Source organism: Mastomys coucha, unplaced genomic scaffold, assembly GCF_008632895.1.
Source record: "Mastomys coucha isolate ucsf_1 unplaced genomic scaffold, UCSF_Mcou_1 pScaffold14, whole genome shotgun sequence".
Taxonomy (NCBI): Eukaryota; Metazoa; Chordata; class Mammalia; order Rodentia; family Muridae; genus Mastomys; species Mastomys coucha.
In genome coordinates this window covers 71868640-71891495 of record NW_022196896.1, presented here as the reverse complement: position 1 = coordinate 71891495, position 22856 = coordinate 71868640, and the positions used below count along the sequence as shown (strand labels likewise).

Sequence of the window (22856 nt, the reverse complement as noted above, 5' to 3'; positions counted from 1 at the left end):
AAATATATTATAGGTATTGAAGGGGGGTCTATGGGAGGAGCGGTGGTACAAAAGGGGAACAAGAATGTAATTCAACTCGATTTAATTAAAATATGTTTTCAAATGTTAACAAATTCAGATAAATTGAAATCATGCAACTTTTCTGATAATGCAATAAAAGTTAAAAAAAAAAAAGAACTAAAGCAACCCATGATCATGGATCAGAGGAATTCATATTGTAAAAATAACCATCCTACCCAAAACAATCTACAGATCCAAAACAACATCAGTTAAAACTCCCAATGCTATTTAAGAAAATAATCTTTAAAACTGTACAGAAGTAAAATAGTCCCAGGTTAGCCAAAACAATCTTGAGCAAAGACTGTACTTTTCTGTTGATGTGATAAAATACCGCAACAAAAGGCAACTGCATATAAAAGCTGCTGCAACTGTGGTCCATGGAGGCCAGGCTCCACCTAGACCTGGTAATAAAAGTTGGAAGTTCATCCATGTGGGAAATGGTCAGGTTTATTTAACCAACAACCCCACTCTTAGTTCTGTTTCCTGTACTAGTAGCAGATAACTCATATGGTATTAATTTTTCACCTCCTTACTGTGTTAATTATACTTTACAAATAAAATGCTTTCATTTGAATTAATGTCTCTGTGTTTTCTTCTTAGAGAATAGAAACTCAGTAATATCAGGGATGCTGGACACTTGGAAGACATAGCTTACAATTGTTCATGTGATAACTGCTCTGTGAATGCCAACCCATCTCTATTACATACATGAGGACACTGAGGGGCAGGGGAGGTAGGATATCAAGCCCACCCAGATAGTTGATGGCTTTTTGAGGATGCTCACTACGATTTTCGCATTTGGCAATTCTGATCCATGGCCTGTGTGGAGCTTTTTGATTTGGCCCTGTTGACATTTGGGGCCAGATAATTGTTCTAGGTGCTTCCCTTTTTTGTGGGAGTTTGAGTCACATCCTGGATTCCAGGCACTCAATGCTAATACCACCCTGTCCACTGATGTGACAACTAAGCATACCTCTAAAAATTGTTCATTTGTCCTCTGTTGGAGGGGAGGATGGATTCCTATGAGCACCAGGGGTAATAGAGGTAGGTTAGGTCAGAAAAGCAAATAAAAATCAGGTTTGTACTGAGGGAGAGATTCAACTGACAATGCCTATGGGCCCTGTCTGAGTCTGTCACTCTTCAGTATCTTCTCACTCTAGATCTGGCCTACTTTTCATTTTGTAGGGCTTCCCACGAACAGCTGTTCTGAGCAGTGCTTGTTTGAAAGTTCTTTCCTATTTGAGGCTGGAGCCAACTAAGGGATCTTACTTCATCAGTGTGCCCTGCAGAGTCCTAATCCTTCATGGGTTGGCACTCCAAACAGCGTGCCCCTGTCATCTCCCTGAGATTGCTGTGGACCCCTGGCACTCCAAGGTTCAAGAGCAAAAATAGCAACTACACCTGCCTGGAGGTCAGTGGATAATTCTTGGTTGGAAAATTCAAGCCTCCAGGCTTCTTTCCAAGCCTCTAAGCAAGACTTACCAGGGATTTTACAGCTTCTACAGATTTCTGACATAGTTTCCAATGGTCTCGTGTTTAAGAAACTCTGATCTAAGTCATTTGAGATCCAGGAAACAGTTGTGATTTACTTCTTAAAGCACCTACAGTGCATGCTGTGCCTTCATTTTCACTGAACTCTAGGTGGATGGAGGGAGGGAACTGGGATAGGGATCTGGTACTGAGAGGAGGGGTGGGAGAGAGAATGTAAATCAGTGGGAAGGAGGGCATCTCTAGGATTAGTTGGAGACCCAGAACTGGGGAGGCTTCCCAGCTGGGGATTTGGAGACTCAAGTGGCCACCTCCTATATCCAGGCAAAATTCCAGTGGAGGGAGGGGGACACCAAGCTACCCACAAAACCTTCAACTCGAAATCTTTCATGCCTATAAGATGTGCAGGGATAAAGATAGAGCAGAGATGGAAAGAATAGCCAACAAATGACTAGCCCAACGTGAGACCCATCCCATGGGAGAAAACCATACCTCACACTATTAATGATACTGTTATATTTGCAGACAGGAGCCTAACATGACTGTCTCCTGAGAGGCTTCATCCAGCAAATGATAGAAACAGAGATAGAGTCCTACAGCAAAACATCAGGTGGTGCTTAGGAAGTCATAGAGAAGAGTGTGGGATAAGAATGAATGAGCTGGAGGTGTCAAGGGCACCACAAGTCCTAGAGAGTCAACCTACTTGGGCCCATGGGGCTCAGAGACTGAACTACCAACCAGACAGCATGCATAGGCTGGACCTAGGCCTTACAGATATGTATTTGATGTGCAGCTTGGTCTTCATGTGGGTCCCTTAACAACTAGACAGAGAGAGAGAGAGAGAGAGAGAGAGAGAGAGAGAGAGAGAGAGAGAGAGAGAGAGAGAGAGAGAGAGAGAGTGTTGGAGTGTTGTCTCTGACTGTTGCCTGCCTTTGAATTCCTGTCCTCTAGCTAGACTGCCTTGTCATACCTCAGTAGGAGAAGATGAGTTTAGTCCTCAATGGTATCCAAGCAGGGCTTCCCCTTCTTTGAGGAGAAGGAAAGAGGGTAATAGGGGGACTGGGAGGAGAACAAAGAGGTGGTCCTGTGATCAGGATGTAAAGTGAATGAATAAATGATTATAAAAGCATCTCAGAGGCTATCAAAAAGATTATTAAGAACAAACCCTAAAGTAAAAGACACACTCCCATCTGGTCATGGTTTTCTATAGTTTTACAAAAAATAAACAAAAATAGTAAACAACCTACTTTTTAATGTAGTTTAAAAATTTTATACAAAAAAGTATACAAAAATGACAATACTAGCTAGGTTGATCTTTTCTTATATTAGGATTAAGTATATTTAATTTTCCTTTTATTCTTTTTTCTTCATTTTGAAACTTTTAGAATGAATATGTTTTATTATTCATAACATATGCACTACAGTAAGCTCGGCAAGTCCTCTACCACTGAGCAACACTTCTAACCCTTTATTTTTATTTTGGAACAAAGTGCCTTAAATTGCTCAAGCTGGCCTCTTAACTTTTGATCCTCTTTCTTTCAACCAGATTACAGCTGTGTGACACCAAGCAATCCATTTTCCAAAACTTCCCATATCTTTTAAGCCAAATTATGATCATGTTAGTACTGTTTTCATGGAGATGAAGGAAACTGGTAGAAATAGGTATTAGAAACAACAGTAAGGCTAGAAAACTGGTATTGGAAGAGAATGTCCAACTGATAGGGTTGGGAAAATATTAGAGCACCTGCCCCCTCAAGTTACAAGAAAGAAGATCCAGCATGCATGGAACCCCTAGAAATCAATCAAGGACCCCAAGTTCAGAGAATGTGACAAAGTACAATAATGAGGATGATAGCAGAATGAGTACTAAGGTTGGATAGAGAAGTGAACATTAGTTTTTATGTGTACTCAAGCTAATCACTTTTACTCTGGACACTTCATGAAGTTGCATCTGCCTGCAGCTTTAATTTTCATGACCTGGATTCTATTTTAAGAGTTCCAGAGCTTCTTCCCTGAGTTTTTCCTGAGCTTCTCTCCATAGCTTTTTCCAGGCGTAGTCTTTCTAAAGTTCTCTTCCCTCTGACTCAACTTCAAATACCCTGCATACAAGTTGAAATCTTTAACTTTCATCCCTTCTTATGAGCAGACGTTCTCACTTCCTGGAAACCACTTTCCCTTATTCTGGGTAGTGGCTCCTGTTGTTCTTGGCTGCTAGGCTCAGCATCTTGGGCAGTGCCCTGGGCAGGCATGCCTCGTGAACCACATATGTGAAACCCTAACCACTCAAGCTATACTTCCTGTTTATTTTAATTTAAATTTCTTTTAGGTTAGCTACAAAGTACTGGGTTTCATTAGGGGATTTTCATACTTACCCTTTGATCCCATTCATTCCCTCCTCAACTGACCTCTCATTTCTTTTCTAGAACTGAAACAGAATTTCCATTTTACTCTGCCCCCAGGCACAGGGTATCAGCAACTAGAGAGCTAGTCTCTATTTAGACATTATGGATCTTTGGGGGACATTCCCTTTCAGGCTGGGGCAGGAGAGCGATGGAGGGGAGAGAGGGAGGAAAGGAAGGATAGTTTGAGGGAGGGAGGGAAGGAAGGGAAGGAGGGAGAGAGAGGTGTCAGTCTAGTCTAGAGGTGCCTGTGAGAACTCTGGGTAATGCTACCATAAATAACTTGAACTCCAACTAGCTGGCTTTTGGTCATAAAGAGCTCATCATTTCAAGTGTGGACCTATATAAAAAACACTGGGGACTTGAGGCCACACAAACTGCGATCTCTGCTTCATAAGGTAAAGGCATGTTTAAACTGATAGTTTGAAAAGGTTCTGAGGGGTTTGAAGGCAATATCCAGGAGCTGCTTTTCAGAAAGATCAAATTCTTTAATAGTAAATACTAACATATGTCAAACTAATGTAAAACTCTAAAAAGATAGCAGTAATTGTACTAGATTTATTTTTCAATATACAAGGTGTCTTTGGAGTAAAATATTGACATCAATAACAGTGGTGGGAGGGGTCATTTGATTTCTCAAGAACTGTTACCTATTCCTTATCTGAAACATGTTCTCCCTCCCTTGCATGTGAAATAATAGTGTCTTAGATTATATTTGTGGCATCCCATGGTGACAGACAGGCACTTTACTACAGGGCTATCTTGCATCCTTATTCCATATCCTGGAGGTGGTTATAGAGTGTGTTCACTCCATAGCCCTGGAAGTAGTCATATTGAATGTCCACTCTGTTGCCCTGGAGGTGGTAACAGCAGTGGGTGACTGCACTTGTAAGAGACTTTGCCGGATTATAGCTCTCAGTCCTCCAACTTCATTTGGTGTCACAATTAACTGCATTCTCAAAGCAGATTATGCATAATAGAGCCAACATTCTACCACAGCTTCTCATCACATCAAGGATAGCTTCTGAACCTCACAATGATGTCTGCTACTTTTTAAAAGTAGAAACATAACTTCCTGAGGTTATTGAGAAGTTGAAAAATTAAAAGCTAAGATAAGAAAGTGTCTGCAAGGGGAAAGATGCTCCTGAGAGGCACCCAGGTGGGACCCTCTTGAGTAGCTTGGTAAACTGGAGAATTAAGGTAATTACTTGACAGCTTGAGAGCTTGAGCTGATTAAAATGCCACATCACACCCATCCAGGGCAGTCTAGGTTTTTAGACATTCCCTTCCCCAGAGAGGCCAGGGACATGCAGCCACATCATATTCAGCACAATCTCATTTGACATGCACAGGGACTCCAGGGGCACACATCCTCTGTACATGTGGAGTTACAAATGCACCATGGCTGGCATGCCTCTGCATCTACTGCTCATTCTTAGGCCTGAGTGATTGGAATTAAGCAAGTTCTGTTGTAGTGCTTTTGGCTGGTGTGCCCTCAGGAGTTGAAATAGTAGAGTGGGGCAGCTCTTGAGCATAGCAGTAAACTCAATAGTAAATGCAGATGACAAAATCTACAAGAACTTGTTAGATGTCAATGTACAGTGTGGACTTAATATACACTAAGCACTAGGAGTCATTTAAGGGAACCCCCACCTCCGGGGAAAGTGGGTCGCAGATGTATGTTCGCTTAGACTCCTGGCTCTGTCACTGATCAACTTCATCTCTTCCCTGACCCTCCCCTTAACTGTTGACTGAACATTAGCTTGGTGTAAGCCAAGTGGTCTACACTCGGCTACCACTCTGTTTTAATTTTGAGACAGGACATCTTATATTGCCATGGCTGCCCTTGAACTTGTGAATCATCTGCCTCAGCCTCCTAGGTAGGTGGGATAGTGATGGGGTTATTGTGATTTTCTTCTTGTATGTGAGTGAGGGGATTAAGGAGACTCCAAGTACTGAAAGTGGGGAGCCAGATCAGTCTCCTAGCTAGAGCTGTGTTCCAACACAGTCTCAGAGTCTGATCCAAGCTGGGTTTCTCATCCATGGTTCATTAAACCACAGTCCACAAGGGTCCCCAGTGGCATCCAATTTTGGACAGGCCTTCTTCACTTAAATTGTCTTCCAAAAGTACTTTGAAACAATTGTAACTCCAGAACTTAATGAGGAGCTATACAGTCCTGGACTGTGACAAGGAACAGCAGCATATGCTCCCAGGTGCACCTGCTCTGGATTGCATTTCTTCTTCATCATAGGGGCTGCATCCTTCTCTGTAAAACTAGTTCCTTGGATGGCTGCCTTACTCACTCTAAGGAACCAAGCTGATAAGCAGTGCTCCTGGGAACCTTGCACGGCTGAGACTGAAGTGACCTTTCACTCTCAACAGGCTCTGGCTATGGCTCAGCATCTCCACACAGCCCAGCAGCCCCTATGCTCGGGCACGCCACAGGAGGATGATTTTCCAGGACCATCAGTAGGTAAGCTCTTACAGCATTTCCCAGCCACAAGAATGTGCTCCTTTTAAATGCTAGGATTTTTTAAAAACTATAATAAAAAAGAGCAGAAAACAAAACCAATTACCTTCTAGTTTTCATTGTTATCACTTCCACAATGTTTTATCATGTGTGCAGGTCTAAGAGTGCTATATGTTTGAAAAACTTTTAAAACCATCAAATGGGGATTTAAATTTGTTCTTTGCTTCTCGCTCAGATATATTCCTGGCATCTTTTTCTGACAGTAGTTGCCTGTCAGAGGTATTTCCTCTTAGAGCCATTATGTGAAAATTTAAAATTATATCTAGGCATGGACTCAGAAGCAAATAAACAATAGACCAAGGATATCCTGAGAACCATTTAAAATAACCATTTACAGTGGTAAAAAACATTTCACCTCTGCTAAAGAGGGTGTTAACTTATTTTTTCCATAGTTTTCATAAAATATAACTCTTTTGCTGGGTGGTGGTGGCGGCCTTTAATCCTAGCACTTGGGAGGCAGAGGCAGGTGGATTTCTGAGTTCAAGGCCAGCCTGGTCTACACAATGAGTTCCAGGACAGCCAGAGCAATACAGAGAAACCCTGTCTCGAAAAACACAAACAAAGACAAAAACAAAAAAAGAACTCTTTGTAAAATTCTGATCTATTTACTATTAATAAATGAAACTATTTAAAGTACAATAGAGATATTTTTCTCTTTATAGACCTTCAGAGGGTCTTACATAAAACTATATGCTTGTGTTTAAAATTTTATTACATTTACGTTTTGTTGTGCGTGTCCTGGCATACATGTGGAAGTCAGGAGACGACTTGCCAGAGATAGTTCTCTACTTCTACCACGGGGTAGAAGTACCAGGAATCAGTATAGGTCCTCAGACTTGGAAGCAAGCACTTTTAACTGCTGAGCTATCTCATGCAACCAATGCCTGTTTTTTATTTTTAATACATTTTTAATTATGTGTGTGCAAGTATGCGCATGCCACAGGATGTGTGTAGAGGTCAGAGAAAAGTTTGTAGCAATCATTTTTTAAAGTACTGTTGACTGACTGAAGCAAGGGACCATGGTGCACACCAGTATTTCCAGTAGAGGAGAGACTGAGACGGGAATCAAGAAATCATGATCCACTTGTTTTACATATCTCAAAATAAGTAAATAAATAATAATGAATAATATTGATAGGGATAGTGTAACTGCCAACTTAATACTTGTTTACATACAAAATCAGCTGACCAACTTATCTGTAGCACTGAGAGAAAACTGTTGCCACAATGGTGGTCCTTGGCAGAAAAGGATGGTGGTATACACTAGGTGTGGTAGGATTAGAGGAACCTGATGGGGCTGGCGGGAACCCCTGATGGCCTGGAGTGCTGGAGATAGCTAATTCTGGCTGTGAATTTCATGGACTTTGGATCTGGTTGTTACTTGTGGCCAAGAAACATTTGATGTTATGTAACTAACAATTAGACAGATTATATCAAAGACCAAAGTTAACTACAACTATTCAAATCTCAGGCTGGAGAGACCATCAGTGGTTAAGAGCACTGGCTACTCTTCCAGAGGATCCAGGTTTGATTTCCAGTACCCACAGGTGGCTCATAGCCATCTTAACTCCAGTTCCAGACACTGCACCATACACTGTACCCACATGGCACACAGACATACCTGAATACTTGTAGTCAAAATACCCAGATGTGAAAATAAATTTTAAAAACCACTCAAATCTCACCTTTAGTCATCTTACCCATCTCACTGTGACATACACTTTCCATGTTACTTCCATTTTCTCTGTTGCTGGAACACACACCACTCATGGTGGCTATGTTTATACAGGGTCCTTATAAATACTTGTGAATCAGTGTCTCTTCTTCTTTGTAGAACCTGGGAGTAAAACATTCTCCATTGTGTTCCTTGGCTTTCTATCTGTCTGAACTAGATTCAGTATCTGCTCACAGCCCCATGGTTCTAGGACCTCATCAGTCATTCATAAAGATGGGGCCTATTTGTCAGGTCACTGTGAAGGCTGGAGGTCTGTGCCCTTCAGCCTTACAGTGGAGAGAGTAGCCCAATGACTGCACTGGCTCTTGGTGAGCAAGTTCCTACAAGCTTATTAAAGCTTAGTTGTTGGATCAGTACAGACGTTTCTCTCTTTTGAGTGGTGTAAATCAGAATTGCCTGCTTGTTAACAGCAATGATACCATCAAAAGAACCAAGGCTTCCCCTAGATTAATCTATAAATGATTCAATCACCCCATCAGTAAGAACCTGTTCCTAATATGTCCCACACTGATACCATCTTAAAATGCAACAAACTTCTAGGAAATAAAAATGAAAACATATACAGTCACATAAACTATGAGCCCCAGTTTATTTTTAAAATTCTATGCAACAGTCAAGGTCACCTGAAGTCACTGTAGGGACTGTCCTGAAGGAAGCTACAACTATGTAGGGTTCTTTCCAAACTCACCTCCCTCCTTTTCACCTTGAGTAGCTGTTTTGAAAGACACCAAATGCTCATTGATTGCTCTCCCATCTCTTTTCTAGAGGCCAGATTCTGATCCTCTGTCAAAATCTTAGTCATATCCCAGGATACAAAGACAAAGGCCATACAGGACCCTTCTGCTCTAAGCTGGAATCTCCACTATTGGTAGCACTTTAGTTCTCAGCCAACAGTAGATCATGTGCTCGGCATCCTCCGTCTCCCTGACATTTCACCTCACTGCTTCTCTTAAACACTGGAAAACCTATGAAGATTTGTGACTGACTGCATATTAGCCCTGTTAGGTACTTTCTTCCCATTTTATGACATGTGAGAACTGCTATCATGGTTTATGGGGCTCAAGGAGTATTTAAAGCAGTTGTAATTTAATATCTAGAGTTTGATTAATAGCCTCCCTGGGCTTGGAAAGCTGGTTCAACTGTGGGTAGCTTAGCCCTTTGGAGGGGTAGTTGTGGATTTAAGAGAACATGCTCCTGCCAACATGTGGGAATGCCATCTCAACCCAAGATCCAAAAATAACCATCTGCGTATTTATCTAGCTCCTCCATGTTCAGAAAGCTCACGCAGGCTGCTCTGTAGACAACTAGGTAACATTACTTCCCTTGGTGGCAAGAAAGTGGGGATGGGGTGTCACCTATTCTATATTCTCTTAAGGAAAGACCAGGGGTATACTTTGCCATTTTGTCACACTAAATTCCATCTCCCTATCACCCTATGTATTTCTGTGTTCTATGTACAGTCATAGCTATTGATGTTTGCTCTCTTGTTAGAGAAACAGTTTCATCTATTATCATCTTATTGAGGCCTATCTGATTTTTCTGCCTCACAGAGTCTGACAGGATAGAATCATCTCTTCATAGCATCCAGAAATTTGTTCCTACAGACTATGCCAGCTACACACAAGAGCATTATCAGTTCGCAGGCAAGAAGATCATCATTCAAGAATCCATTGAGAACTACGGCACAGTGGTGTGGCCAGGGGTGAGAATTGCTACATTTGTGGTCCAGCTTTCTGGAGATAATTTTGTACATCTGTGTTGCCTACAACAACTGGCTGTGTGCAGTCACCTATTGCTTTTGCAACTAATGAATAGCTGCCTGGCTTCCCAGGAATTTGGGATCTTCAGACAGACAGCATTTCTTCTAGCAGCACTGGCTTTGCAGTAAAATCCTTCTCTCCCATTCCTGTACCTTCCACCCCTCGCTCCTTGTCCACTCTCTCCCTTCCATCTCATCATGATAGACAAGTGATCCATTAACACCCCATCCATACACCCCCAGCTCTAATCAATATTTATTGAAATACCTTCAACTGACATAAGTAGAATACATTGGAAATGGGGTGTAAAACCGATACAACTACTATATGAAAAAAGTTAAAAAATTATAGTTTAGAATTTGCAATAGGCACTTTTGGGCTCCCCCTCATTCTCAGGCATTCAGTAAGTTCAGATTCTTTCACATGATTCATAATTCAGAATATAATTCAAAAGAAACATTTAGGAATCATTTCCCTACCTCTCGCTTCCCATGCTTGTAAGGATGGTACTGAAACAGACAACATTCTGTATCTTCAGGTTATGTGATCATGGACAGTCATTGTCCATTTATCTTGCTTGTGTCCACATTTAAAATGTGAACTTCTGGTAACAATTAGTTGCTGACATGATTGTGAGGATTAATGAGGCACTGTTCTTAGGCCCACATTAGCTGTAGCGACTGGTGCAACATTATTCCTACCTTACAGCTGAGAATACCAGAACTCAGTAAAGTTCATAGGTTTGGGAAACCTCAACTCTTGAGTGGTCTGAGGCCCAATTATTATCAATTTCTACAATGCAAGGCTTTCTACATTAGAAAGGGTCCAGTGCAGAAGTTTGCAGATCTTTGGGAGTTATATTGAGTTCTTTAAATATTTTGATTGATTACTGCATAGGGAAAGGAGGTGACTGTTTCTTAAAAACTGTCTAATGATACATATACATGGTAAAGGGACTCTAAACTAGAAAGCCGTGATAGTGGCACTGTGGAACACTGAGTAGTCATGAAGAGAGTCCCATTGGACTCTCCAGGTGGTCCTGGAGAGTGTTAGTAGGTAGGGAAAAGGGGGGCCAGGCTTCAGGTCTGGGTGCTCTTTTAGTAATTCATATATAGGTATGATTTCCTCCCAGCAATAGTCTTTTGCCTAGCCAGAAGTTTAAAAACACCAAACCTCCTATTATACCAGGCAAACACCTAACTATAGTGATGGTAAGACATTAGAGAAGTTAGGGCTTCAGCCTGTCCTGTACCAAATGGGCCTGCCTTGGGATTTGTTTCAAACAGCTGCACAAAGTGAATAGGTTTCTGATTACATAAGCACCTGCTTTGAGGGATAAAGTAGGGGCGTTGAAATGTCAAAACGACACTCCAGATGACACTTCCTGGAGGGCGGGGTGTTCTGAGAGCTCAGAGAGAGGCTGGCCTCAGTCATCTTCACAAGAGTGCTCACAGTATGTTCTCTGGAGCACTGTAAGCGACACTCAATACGGAAGGTCCACACAAGAGCTCTCCCCTTGCCCACCAAAGCCCCCTCCCTTGCTTTGGTGCTGACATCTGCCATTCTCTCCTGGCCAGCAGGCCACATGCATCTTTCCTCAGCTGGCTCACCTCTCCCTGCATCAGGAAGGCAGTACTGATTTCCAAGTCATCTCTATTCTGCCCAGCCCCACCTGTTACATCAAACAGTAATTTGTAACTGGTTCGCATGTCTTACCTGTCAGTAGAGTACCTTGACAGCACAGATTACCCTTGAAGATATCTGTTCAACAAGAACACAGGATGCATTGGGACAGGGTTACTGTGCTAGTCACCCTATGACCTGCAATGGTGAGGTAAGGAGTTCAAGAATTCCTTGGCCAGTAACTTCCTGCCTAGCCCAAATAAAAAGTGGAGTGCACACTAGAGAGCTCAACTGCTTTCCATCTCCATGTCTTCACTGAAACCCTAATCTGTGTATATGTAGGTTTGTTACTCTTTTGTGAATAGTTACCTTTTTAGTCTTTCCCAAGGCATTGCTGATATTTCATTTGCACATGAATATATGTGTGTTTCCCCCCCCCCGCCCCCCCCCCCACACCAAATACTGTTTTGGCAATAAGGACCTGGCTGTCCTGGGGCTTACTATGTAGCTGAAGTTGGCCTTGAACTCCTAGGGATCCCCCTCCCCTCCCCTCCCAAGTGCTGGGTATAAAGGTGTGTGCCGCCATGCCCAGCTGACATAAATAACATTTTTAAGAATCAATGAAATGTTAAATCTCATTATAAAAAAGTTATGGAAAACAGAAACAAAGAAAAAAAAAGAACTTTTAGTATCATGAATAAAAACTACTTTGCTCATTCATATTGTAGTCCAGACTAGTATCATCAGGGCTGATCCAGACATGTAGACCTACAGAAGCTAAGGATCTGTACCTTTGACAAACTACGTGGAACACTTTGAGAAGTACTATTTTGGCAATGTTTGTCACCCAAGAGAAGCGAGGGAAGAGAGACAAGTTGGGGAGGAAGTAAGTGGTTAGTTGTCCAATGTAACAAATCTAATTAATCTACAGTTTCAAAAAAAAGCTGGGAGACAGTGTTCAAATTTATATAACTTGAAAAAGCTGGCAAGATTTGCTATTTTTCAGTGTACATTCCTGATTTAAGAGTGGAACTAATTCTCCAGGTCTTTAGGAAGAATTATAACATTCATTTCTCTATGTTTTACTTGTTTATTTTTGTACCAGGGGGAAGAATCGCTCAGGCTCACTCAAATTACTAGTGCTTATAGGTCGGAGCCACTGTATCTGGCTATATTGGTTCTCATAGAACACTTATTAAACTGAAAATATTTAGGGTTATGTTTTAATGTTCAACTCAAGCAACAATGGTTTGCTCCTGGTTTCTAATGATCCAATTTCAAAGAAAAAAATTGTTAATGTCTTTTAGGCTACAGCTTTGTGTCAATATTTAGAAGACCATACAGAGGAATTAAATCTCCAAGATGCTAAAATACTTGAAATTGGTGCTGGACCAGGCCTTGTTTCCATTGTGTCCAGTCTTTTAGGTTTGTTTTTTTTCTTGTTCTCATTGAAAAAAAAATCTCTTCTGTGACAATTATGATTTCTTACTACTGACAGGATGTGGTTGGCCACAATTTTATTGAATTGCCTCTAAATGTCACTTGCCATGCATCATTAGTTACTCAAATAGTCTTGGAGACATTAGTCTTCAGGTACTTACTTGAATTTACCTACTTTTCATGCATGGAAGTTGAGAGTCCAAAGGTATGAAACTGAATGCCGCTGACATTCAGGAATTGGGGTAGAGATTTAAGTTGGGGTGTTACTGACATCAAATGTGGTGCTAATCATCCTAGGTCAGGACTGTAGGAGGAAGCTGCCTAGTTTAAATTTCATCAGTTTTCTCAGCCTATATACCAACAGAAGTAGGAGTCAGACATGTAGATGTTTCTTGTCTATCCTTAGTAAAGGAAATTGTGGCTGCCCATAGCTTGAGGCAGCATTACCATTTCTTTTTCTCACAGGAGCTCAAGTCACAGCAACAGACCTGCCTGATGTTCTAGGAAATCTTCAATACAATATTTTAAAAAACACACTAGAATGCACAGCTCATCTACCTGAAGTGAAAGAACTGGTATGGGGGGAAGACCTGGACCAGAAATTCCCTAAGTCAACCTTTTATTATGACTATGTCCTGGCCTCTGATGTTGTCTACCACCACTACTTCCTGGATAAGCTGCTGGCTACCATGGTGCATCTTTCCCAGCCAGGTACTGTGGTGCTTTGGGCAAACAAATTCAGATTTAGTACTGATTATGAATTTTTAGATAAGTTCAAGCAAGCTTTTGATACCACTCTCTTGGCTGAACATTCAGAATCATCAGTCAAGCTGTTTAAAGGAATACGAAAATGGGACTGAAATGTAAAGAGCCTTTGAAACAATCAGTGTCTTGTGAAGCTATTAGAAGGTACACCATACCATACTGGTATGGTTAGAATAAATGCAACTCAATATACAACTTTCTAAGATGATAAGGTTATGTGGTCAGTCTAAGTAGCTACAGAAAGTGAACAGATACATGACTTCCCAATGTATTAAAGCTCTTAAATTAAGAGCTTACACAAAGAAGGAAATGAACAAGTGGGTTCCTCTTTTTTCTGCTCTAGTACCTGGATTTTACATGTGCCACTATTCTTGTCATAATTAATGACACTGAGCTTGACAAGGTCACACTATGTAGCCCACGGCAGCTTTGAAATAGATATGCACCTGCCTGATTACAGCCATGTGCTACAGGGATTGCCTTACTGTAGCTAGAAAAGATGGAAAACGTGGAAACTGATGGAATGAGAAAGCAGATGTCTTAAGAACCTCTCTTGGGGCTTCAGCGAGCGCTTTAGCACTTAAGATCAACTGGTATGCAATCACGGTGACTAGATCTCAATACCCACAAACAACTCTTTATAGCTGAGGGATCTGATGGTCTCTTCAGGATTCTGAGCACCACAGGCACACATACTCATACACAAATATAAAAAGCTGAGTACAGCCGCACACTCATGAAATCCCAGTGCTGGGAAGGTAGAGATGGGAGAATCCCTGGTGCTCAGTGGACAGCCACAATAGGTATGATTACCTAACATAATTGGTAAGCTTCAAGTTTAGAGACTTGTCTCAAAAAGGAAGGTAGATAGAGATCGAGGAAGACATTCAGTGTTGACCTCTAGCTTCCACAAACATGTGCACATACATGAACATGCACCACTACTCCCAATGCATTACTGCAATTATAGAGCAAAGTTTGAGAAAGGGAAAACACAATTCTGACTACCATTATTTCATATCTACATGTTTATATGTATATGTATACACACATACACATTGTGTCTGTGTAGACTTTAGCTTCTGTGGCAGAGAAAACTTTAAATACAAATAAAAAAATATTCATTCCTGATGTGATGGTCTTGGGACAAGATCACATAATATTTCTATAGAAGAGCACCAACTTTTTTTTTTTTTTTGCTTTACTATCATTAATAAAAACTTATCTGTATTTTTGCTTCAAAAAGGAAACTGTAGCTGGATGTGGCTTTCAGGGCACCCTGACAGCCCATGGATGTGTAAATCAAAATGCAGTAGGACTTTTAGGATTTCTAATAGTTTAGCCAAGAAGTTAAACATCAGAATGCAAAATGCATTAAATATTCTAGCCATATCTAGATATAGATCTCAGGAACTACAACTCCCCTTCCAACAGCAGTGCCAAATACTTGATGGTCTTTTAACAGATATGATAGAATCCTACCCAATTTTACAGAATTATTGAGAAAACTTAAAGACAGTAGGTAAATGGGATGACAAAGCAAATTCCTACACTAGAAGGCATTCCAAAGATTAATTTCTCCAACAGATAATGTGAAGTCACTTCCTGTCAAATTGCCAACATTCCTGTGAGATGAATTTGTTCTGTAGATTCGAACTCCACTAAAATAAAAAGGCCAGGAGGTGTCAGGGTACTCCTTAAGAATATGGTGGCAAGTCTGGCTTTATAAAAACTTGACAAATAAGGCGCTATCTGTAGCCAAGAAGCTATGTGCAACTGATAGCTGCTGGGAGAAGGACACTCCCTCTCTTCATTGGAGTCACACTGGGTTTATAACAGCTGATCAACACACACCAGACTCCATAGCTGGAGTGTGTGTGTGTGTGTACATGTGTGTGCACAAGTTGGTTTAAGGTGAGAAAGAATATGAAGTTGGGTAAGAAGGTAGGATCTAGAAGTTCAGAGAGAAGAAATAATATGATCAAAATACACTGTATGAAATTCTAAAAGAATACAAATAATAAAAGTGTCTTGCCTAGGAAGAGAACTCAGTGGTTAAGAGAACTTGTTGCTTATACAGAGGACTGCTATTTCTATGGTTCCCAAAACCCCTCATGGTAGTTCACAACTGTAGTTGTAGTTGCAGAGGATTCAACATTCTTCTAGTCTCCGTGGGTCAAAGGCACACACATAGTGTACATGCATACAAAATTCTGAAAATCTTAAAAAAGCACACACACAAACAAAAACCTCCTAGGGGTTCTTTTCCCCCAGAACCCATAAACACACACACACACACACACACACACACACACACACACACACACACACACAAATTATGAATTCTCTACTTTGACCAAATAAATAAAAATAATCTTTGCCAGTGCAGTAGCTGTACTTTCTCTATTTTGAGCAAGAGGAAGGCTTTTTGCAGTCCTCTTCTTTAAGATACAGAAACTACAGGATCAAGCTTCACAGAAGAAAACAGAAAAGGACAGAGTATGTTTGGTAACTGCACAATGCATGGAAAGCACAGGGTTATTTGTCTGGGACTCTACAACAAAACTCTTAAGTTTTACTTGCTGTTGTTTCCCTGTTGAGTATGAGTGGAAGAAATCAATCTGCAAATCATTGGTTTCTCAGTGTGAACTCCAGTATGAAAGAGCCATGGCATAGCCATGCTGGTGACGGTGAGGGCAATGGACTAAAACAAAGTTCAGAAAGTCCCACAGTCAGCCAACTGACAAAGTCATGGTCATACAATGGGAAAGTAGTAAACCCCAGATACAAGAATAAACAACCTGTACACACAAAGGTGTGTGATCGCTCTACACCTTTGAATCTTGGTCAATTCACAGGCTAAACAAACAGCAAAATACACTGAAATATAAATACTAATAATTATAAAATTGTAAAATATAAGGTAAAATATGTGTAACTTTTTTGGACTATATAAAGATGTATTAGAAATGATATGTAGGCTCTGCAGCCAGTCCCACAACACGCAGAGGAAGCTCCACTCCCAGGCGCTCTGATAATCTCAGGATCAGAGGTGAGGAAGACACAACATCTGTCCCAAAACCAGGAGTAACTGGGACCAGCAGGACCAGGCACACAGGAACTCCAGCAGCAGAGTGGCTCAGGTTCCTTCCAGTCCCTCTGGGATGGTTTACTGAGCAGACCTTGGGCACAGACTCCACAGCCAGTCAGTCCCACAACACCCAGAGGAAGCTGCTGCACTCCCAGGTGCTCTAAGAAGCTCAGGATCCCAGGATCCCAGAATCACAGGATCAGAGAGACAGCTTCACACTGAGGAGTTCTGACACAACCAGGATCACAGGAAGGACAGGCTCCAGTCAGATTTAGCAAGGGCAGGTAGCACTAGAGTTAGCCAGATGGCGGGGGGGAGGGGGGGTGGGGGGGTGGGGAGGGGTGTTCAAGCATAAGAAAATAAACAACACAAACCAAGGTTACTTGGCATCATCAGAACCCAATTCTCCCACCATAGTAAGTCCTAGCTAGACACACCACCACACCAGAAAAGCAAGATTCAGATCTAAAATCACTTCTCATAGTGATGATGATACAGGACTTTAAGAAAGACATAAATACCGCTGGGCGGTGGTGGTACATGCCTTTAATCCCAGCACTTGGGACGCAGAGGCAGGCGGATTTCTGAGTTTGAGGCCAGCCTGGTCTACAGAGTGACTTCCAGGACAGCCAGTGCTACACAGAGAAACCCTGTCTCAAAAATAAATAAATAAATAAATAAATAAACAAAAAACAAAACACAACAAAAAAAGAAAGACATAAATAGCACCCTCAAAGAAATACAGGAGAACACAGGTAAACAGCTAGAAGCCCTTAAAGAGGAAACATAAAAATCCCTTAAAGAACTACAGGAAAACACAATCAAACAGGTGAAGGAAATGAACAAAACTATCCAGAATCCAAAAATTGAAATAGAAACAATAAAGAAAACAGAAAGGGAGACAACCCTGGCCATACAAAACCTAGGAAAGAAATCAGGAGTCATAGATGCAAGCATCACCAACAGAATACAAGAGATAGGAGAGAGAATTTCAGGGGCAGAAGATACCATAGAAAACATTGACACAACAGTCAAAGAAAACGCAAAAAGCAAAAAGCTCCCAACCCAATAGGTCAAAACGGCAACCAACAAAATGGGAAAAGATCTTTACCAATCCTTTATCTGATAGAGGGCTAATATCCAATGTATACAAAGAACTCAAGAAGTTAGACTCCAGAAAACCAAATAACCCTATTAAAAAATGGGGTAAAGGGCTAAACAAAGAATTCTCAACTGATGAATACCAAATGGCTAAGAAGCACCTAAAGAAATGTTCAACATCCTTAGTCATCAGGGAAATGCAAATCAAAACAACTCTGAGATTCGACCTCACACCAGTCAGATTGGCTAGAATAAAAGACTCAGGTGATAGTAGATGCTGGAGAGGTTGTGGAGAAAGAGGAACATTACGTCATTGCTGGTGGGATTGCAAGCTGGTACAATCACTCTGGAAATCAGTTTGTCAGTTCCACCGGAAATTGGACATAGTTCTACCAGAGGATCAAGCTATACCACTCCTGGGCATATACCCAGAAGATGCTCCAACATGTAATAAGGACACATGCTCCACCATGTTCATAGCAGCCTTATTTATAATAGCCAGAAACTGGAAACAACCCAGATGTCCCTCAACAGAGTGGATACAGAAATTGTGGTACATCTACACAATGGAGTACTACTCAGCTATTAAAAATAATGAATTTATGAAATTCTGAGGGAAATAGATGGATTTGGAGAATATCATCCTGAGTGAGGTAACCCAATCACAAAAGAACACACATGGTATGCACTCTCTGATAAGTGGTTATTAGCCCAGAAGTTCGGAATACACGAAGAACAGCCCAGAAACCACAAGAAACTCAAGAAGAAGGAAGACCAAAATGTGGACACTTCATTCTTTCTAAAAAGGGGGAACAAAATACCCATGGAAGGAGTTGCAGAGATTAAATATGGAGCAGAGAGTGAAGGAAGGACAAGCCAGCCTAATATAGCTATCTCCTGAGAGGCTTTGACAGAACCTGACTAATATAGATATAGAGGCTCACAGCCATCCATTGAACTGAGTACAGGGTCCCCAATGAAGGAGTTAGAGAAAGGACCCAAAGAGCTGAAGGGTTTGCAGCACCTTAGGAAGAATAACAATATGAACTAACTAGTATCCTCAGAGCTACCAGGGACTCAACCACCAACCAAGGGACTATACATGGTGGAACTGATTGTTCTGGCAGCATGTGTATAGTAGAGGATTGCAAAGTCGAACATCAATGGGAGGAGAGGCCCTTTGCCCTGTGAAGGTTCTGTGCCCCAGTGTAGGGGAATGCCAGGGCCAATAAGTGGGAGAGGGTGGGGTGGCAAGCATGGGGAGGGGGACGGAACAGGGGTTTGTTCTTATTGTTTTTGTTTGTTTGTTTGTTTGTTGGAGGGGAAACTGGGAAAGGAGAAATCATATGATATGTAAATAAAGAAAATATCTAATAAAAAGAGAATAAAAAATGAATACTGAAGTGAAAAAGACTGTTAAATTGATTGTTTTATATCAAACAACTTTTATAATACTCATTTTTATTGTTATAATAATTTATAAATTTTAAGGAATATGACAAAAATAGATATTATAGGTACTGGAGGGGGGTCTCTGGGAGGAGTTGGGGTACAAAAGAGAAACAAGAATGTGATTTAATTCTATTTACTTAAAATATGTTTTTAAATGTTAACAAATTCAGATAAATTCAAATCATGTAAGTTTTCTCATCATAATGCAATAAAAGTTAAAAAAAATTATATGTAAAGTACAACTTATAAAAAACACCAAAAACTATTCTGTGGCACACACCTATAATATTAGCACTTAGGAGGCAGAGATAGGTGAATTGAGTTCCAGATCAGTCAGGATTAAATAGTGAGACTGTGCCCAAAATAAAATAAAATAAAATAAAATAACATAAAAATCATGCAATTTGACTATACCAATGTCAAATATCCCTGCCTTTTAAAATGTACTAGTAGAAATTTTTAAAAATTTACACCTACATAATAAAGCACTTTATGTACCAAAATACATAAAGAACTGAGCCACAATAAAAAAAAAAAATGAACAAAATTTGGAAGAGCCTACCCCAAAGAAGCAACACATGTTTAATAAACACATTCCATATTAATACAATACATTTAATAAACATCACTAAGTACTGAGAAGGATGAAATCCAAAAGCACCACAGCAGCAAACCCCCAGAGGCCCCCAGATGCCCCCAGATGCCTCCTACTTGGCCAGGGAGACATGCACATCAGCACGGCCACTCGGAAGACAACTGCAAGGTTTCTTACATTAAAAAAAATCTCAGCCGGGCGGTGGTGGCGCACGCCTTTAATCCCAGCACTTGGGAGGCAGAGGCAGGTGGATTTCTGAGTTCGAGGCCAGCCTGGTCTACAGAGTGAGTTGTTCCAGGACAGCCAGGGCTACACAGAGAAACCCTGTCTCGAAAAACCAAAAAAAAAAAAAACAAAACAAAACAAAAAAAATCTCAATAAACAGCAATTTTGTTCCAAAATATTTACCCCAAAGTAAATATAAATACTCATCAATGAGTAAGCAGATCGACAGAATGAATACATTATGTATTATGTCATGTAATTATATATTAGTGTTAACAGCGTATCACTACCATAGGCCAGCCTACAGTGTGCATTAAACTCAAGAATACTGCATTAAGAAAGACTGAAGAGATTTTGCATTTTCTCAGTCCAAACCGAGAAGAAAACTCAAAATGGTAGTGATTAGAAGCAGGCCATGGCCAGGCGGTAGTGGTGCACGCCTTTAATCCCAGCACTTGGGAGGCAGAGGCAGGTGGATTTCTGAGTTCAAGGCCAGCCTGGTCTACAGAGTGAGTTCCAGGACAGCCAGGGCTATACAGAGAAACTCTGTCTCAAAAAACCAAAAAAAAAAAAAAAAAAAAAAAAAAGAAACAGGCCATGGCTTGTTTAGGGACAGGGTAAGAATGGAAATTGACTGCAAATGGACAAATGACGTGTTTAAAACAACAAGAACAGGTTGTGCTAGTGGCTTGTGACATGGTTCAGGGGGGTAAACAAGGATGCCTCCAAGCCCGATGACCTCAGTTCAGTCTTCAGAATCAACAGGTGTATAAGAATCAATTCCCACTAGTTGTTCTCTGACTGCTGTATATGGGTGCACATGCCACACAAACAAATGTAATGAAACAAAAACATTTAACGAAAATGTTAAAAAACAAAACAACAAAGTCTCTCAAATAGAGCCTGTTTTCGTCTTAGATGCACTATCTCTGAAGTATATAATGTGGAGAAATAAAATTATAGCAATGGATCCTGTCTCCTAAATATCTTTTTGGACTTACAGATGTATCTTATTTGTATATCCAGGGTAGGACTCAAATTCCATGCTATTCTGTAAATGGACAGAATATTTTTAGAAAGGCTGGATTGACTATAGTTAGAGGAAGTAGAAAAACTTCTGTCTGGTCTCTTGGATACAGTTCATCACAGAGCCACCACAGCTCACCATAATACCAGACATAGAAGAGACTCCTAGCCTCCCATCCCCATAGGATTTCAACTTGCTGAAAGTCTTTTTTTTTTTTTTTTTCCCCTCTAAACCTCCAGTTACTTTTTCACTGTTACAAATTTGAAGAAAATTACAGGAAAATCTTTTCTTCTGGAAGTTCCATTTGTCTCAGTATATGAGATGTAAACACAGAAACTCTATCTAGCCTTGGCTACAGTAGAAATTGTTCTGTAGACCAGGATGGCCTTGAAATCACCTGTCTCTGCCTCCAGGGTGTGCCATCAGTTCCTGGCTCTAAAACACATTTTTGTTTCTTAAATAACTTAGCAATAAAACATAGTGTACAAATTTCATTGTCCCATGACAGCATCCATAGTTATCTCCAGAGACTCCCAAAAGTCTGTTTCTTTCTTTTCTTCTTTTTTTTGGCTAGGCTATTTCTACATACTGTTCCATATGCTCTTATTCTTGTAAATCATATATTCTGATGACTCAGACTTGGAATTAGCTAGCCACAAAATTTGCTATGAGATGAGTTTTGAGGCAGTTATTATTAGCTCATGGAATCACTGCCAATATATGCTACATAATAATTTGTAAACTCACACATGAAAACAAAGGCAATTATATAGCTCCTCTCTATTCTGTGCACATTTTTGTGAAGAGTTCGCAGTCTGATTCCTGAAAGCCTTCGGTGTGCATGGCTGAGAAGACACACATACTGTACTCACTGCAGAACTGTCATTACAGAGTAATTAAACCATGTATGGACCATATAATGACTAGCTGCTCAATATCATCTCACAATAGTGAATGTTCTAGAAGAAATTAAACCAGCACCTTTGTAGGCCAGTGAGTAGCCATTACTTTGTAAGATCAATTCTCCCTCTGGATTCTGAGAACCAAGAGGGCTGTTAGAAATTCTGTCAGGGGGTTTCTGAGACCGGAGCAGGCAGCCGGGAGGCACAGGCCCCACGACTCCCAGGGGAGCCGCAGGGCGGCAGGGACAGGATCCTCTCAGCTTCCTAGTGACAGAGGAGGATCAGCTTCCTTCTCTGCCCCTTCCCTGCAAGTGGAGAGCCTACCTCCAGGGAACTCCTTAAGCCAGAGACCCGGGCGAGATCTGCCATTCTCTCTCTGGTGAGTTTCTAAGACCGGAGCAGCCAGCTTGGAGGAACAGGCCCCACGAGTCGCAGGGGACTTGCAGGGCAGCAGGGACAGGACAAGCTCTAGCCAGAGACACTAAGAACATCTAACACCAAAAAGCAGAAGATGGCGAAAGGCAAACGCAATAATCCTACCAACAGAAACCGAGACTACTTGGCTTCATCAGGACCTAATACTCTCACTGCAGGAAGTCCTGGATATCCCAAAACACCGGAAAAGCAAGAATTGGATCTTAAATCACATCTCACAATGCTGA

The 22856-nt window shown here is 41.0% G+C and overlaps 1 protein-coding gene and 1 long non-coding RNA gene across 3 annotated transcripts; one reads left to right on the top strand and one right to left on the bottom strand.

The window, feature by feature from the left end:
* The first annotated feature begins 4252 nt into the window (after nt 1-4252).
* Nucleotides 4253-14000, top strand: Mettl21c (methyltransferase like 21C). 2 transcript variants are annotated; one of them, XM_031367374.1, is made up of 5 exons: nt 4253-4345; nt 6331-6421; nt 9764-9915; nt 12904-13021; nt 13502-14000. In XM_031367374.1, the coding sequence occupies exons 2-5, from the start codon at nt 6340-6342 to the stop codon at nt 13894-13896; spliced, it is 747 nt and encodes a 248-aa protein (XP_031223234.1). In that variant the 5' UTR covers nt 4253-4345; nt 6331-6339; the 3' UTR covers nt 13897-14000. The 2 variants fall into 2 exon arrangements, 1 of the variants encoding a protein (XP_031223234.1); XR_004117874.1 differs by lacking the exon at nt 12904-13021 and adding an exon at nt 8979-9218 and having other exon boundaries at nt 4282-4345; nt 13502-13613.
* On the bottom strand, nt 6410-11789 carry LOC116088373. Its single transcript, XR_004117875.1, has 3 exons — nt 11690-11789; nt 8179-8315; nt 6410-6488 (listed from the first exon to the last, which is right to left on the bottom strand). It is a non-coding gene; the product is annotated as an uncharacterized LOC116088373 (long non-coding RNA).
* Nucleotides 14001-22856: the final 8856 nt, after the last annotated feature.

Bases quoted from the DNA above. Each gene is read 5' to 3' on its own strand.
- Mettl21c (XM_031367374.1), top strand. From the start codon at position 6,340: ATGGCTCAGCATCTCCACACAGCCCAGCAGCCCCTATGCTCGGGCACG. The intron at 9,916-12,903 runs GTGAGAATTGCT...AATGTCTTTTAG, and splicing joins GCACAGTGGTGTGGCCAGGG to GCTACAGCTTTGTGTCAATA. The intron at 13,022-13,501 runs GTTTGTTTTTTT...TTTTTCTCACAG, and splicing joins CATTGTGTCCAGTCTTTTAG to GAGCTCAAGTCACAGCAACA.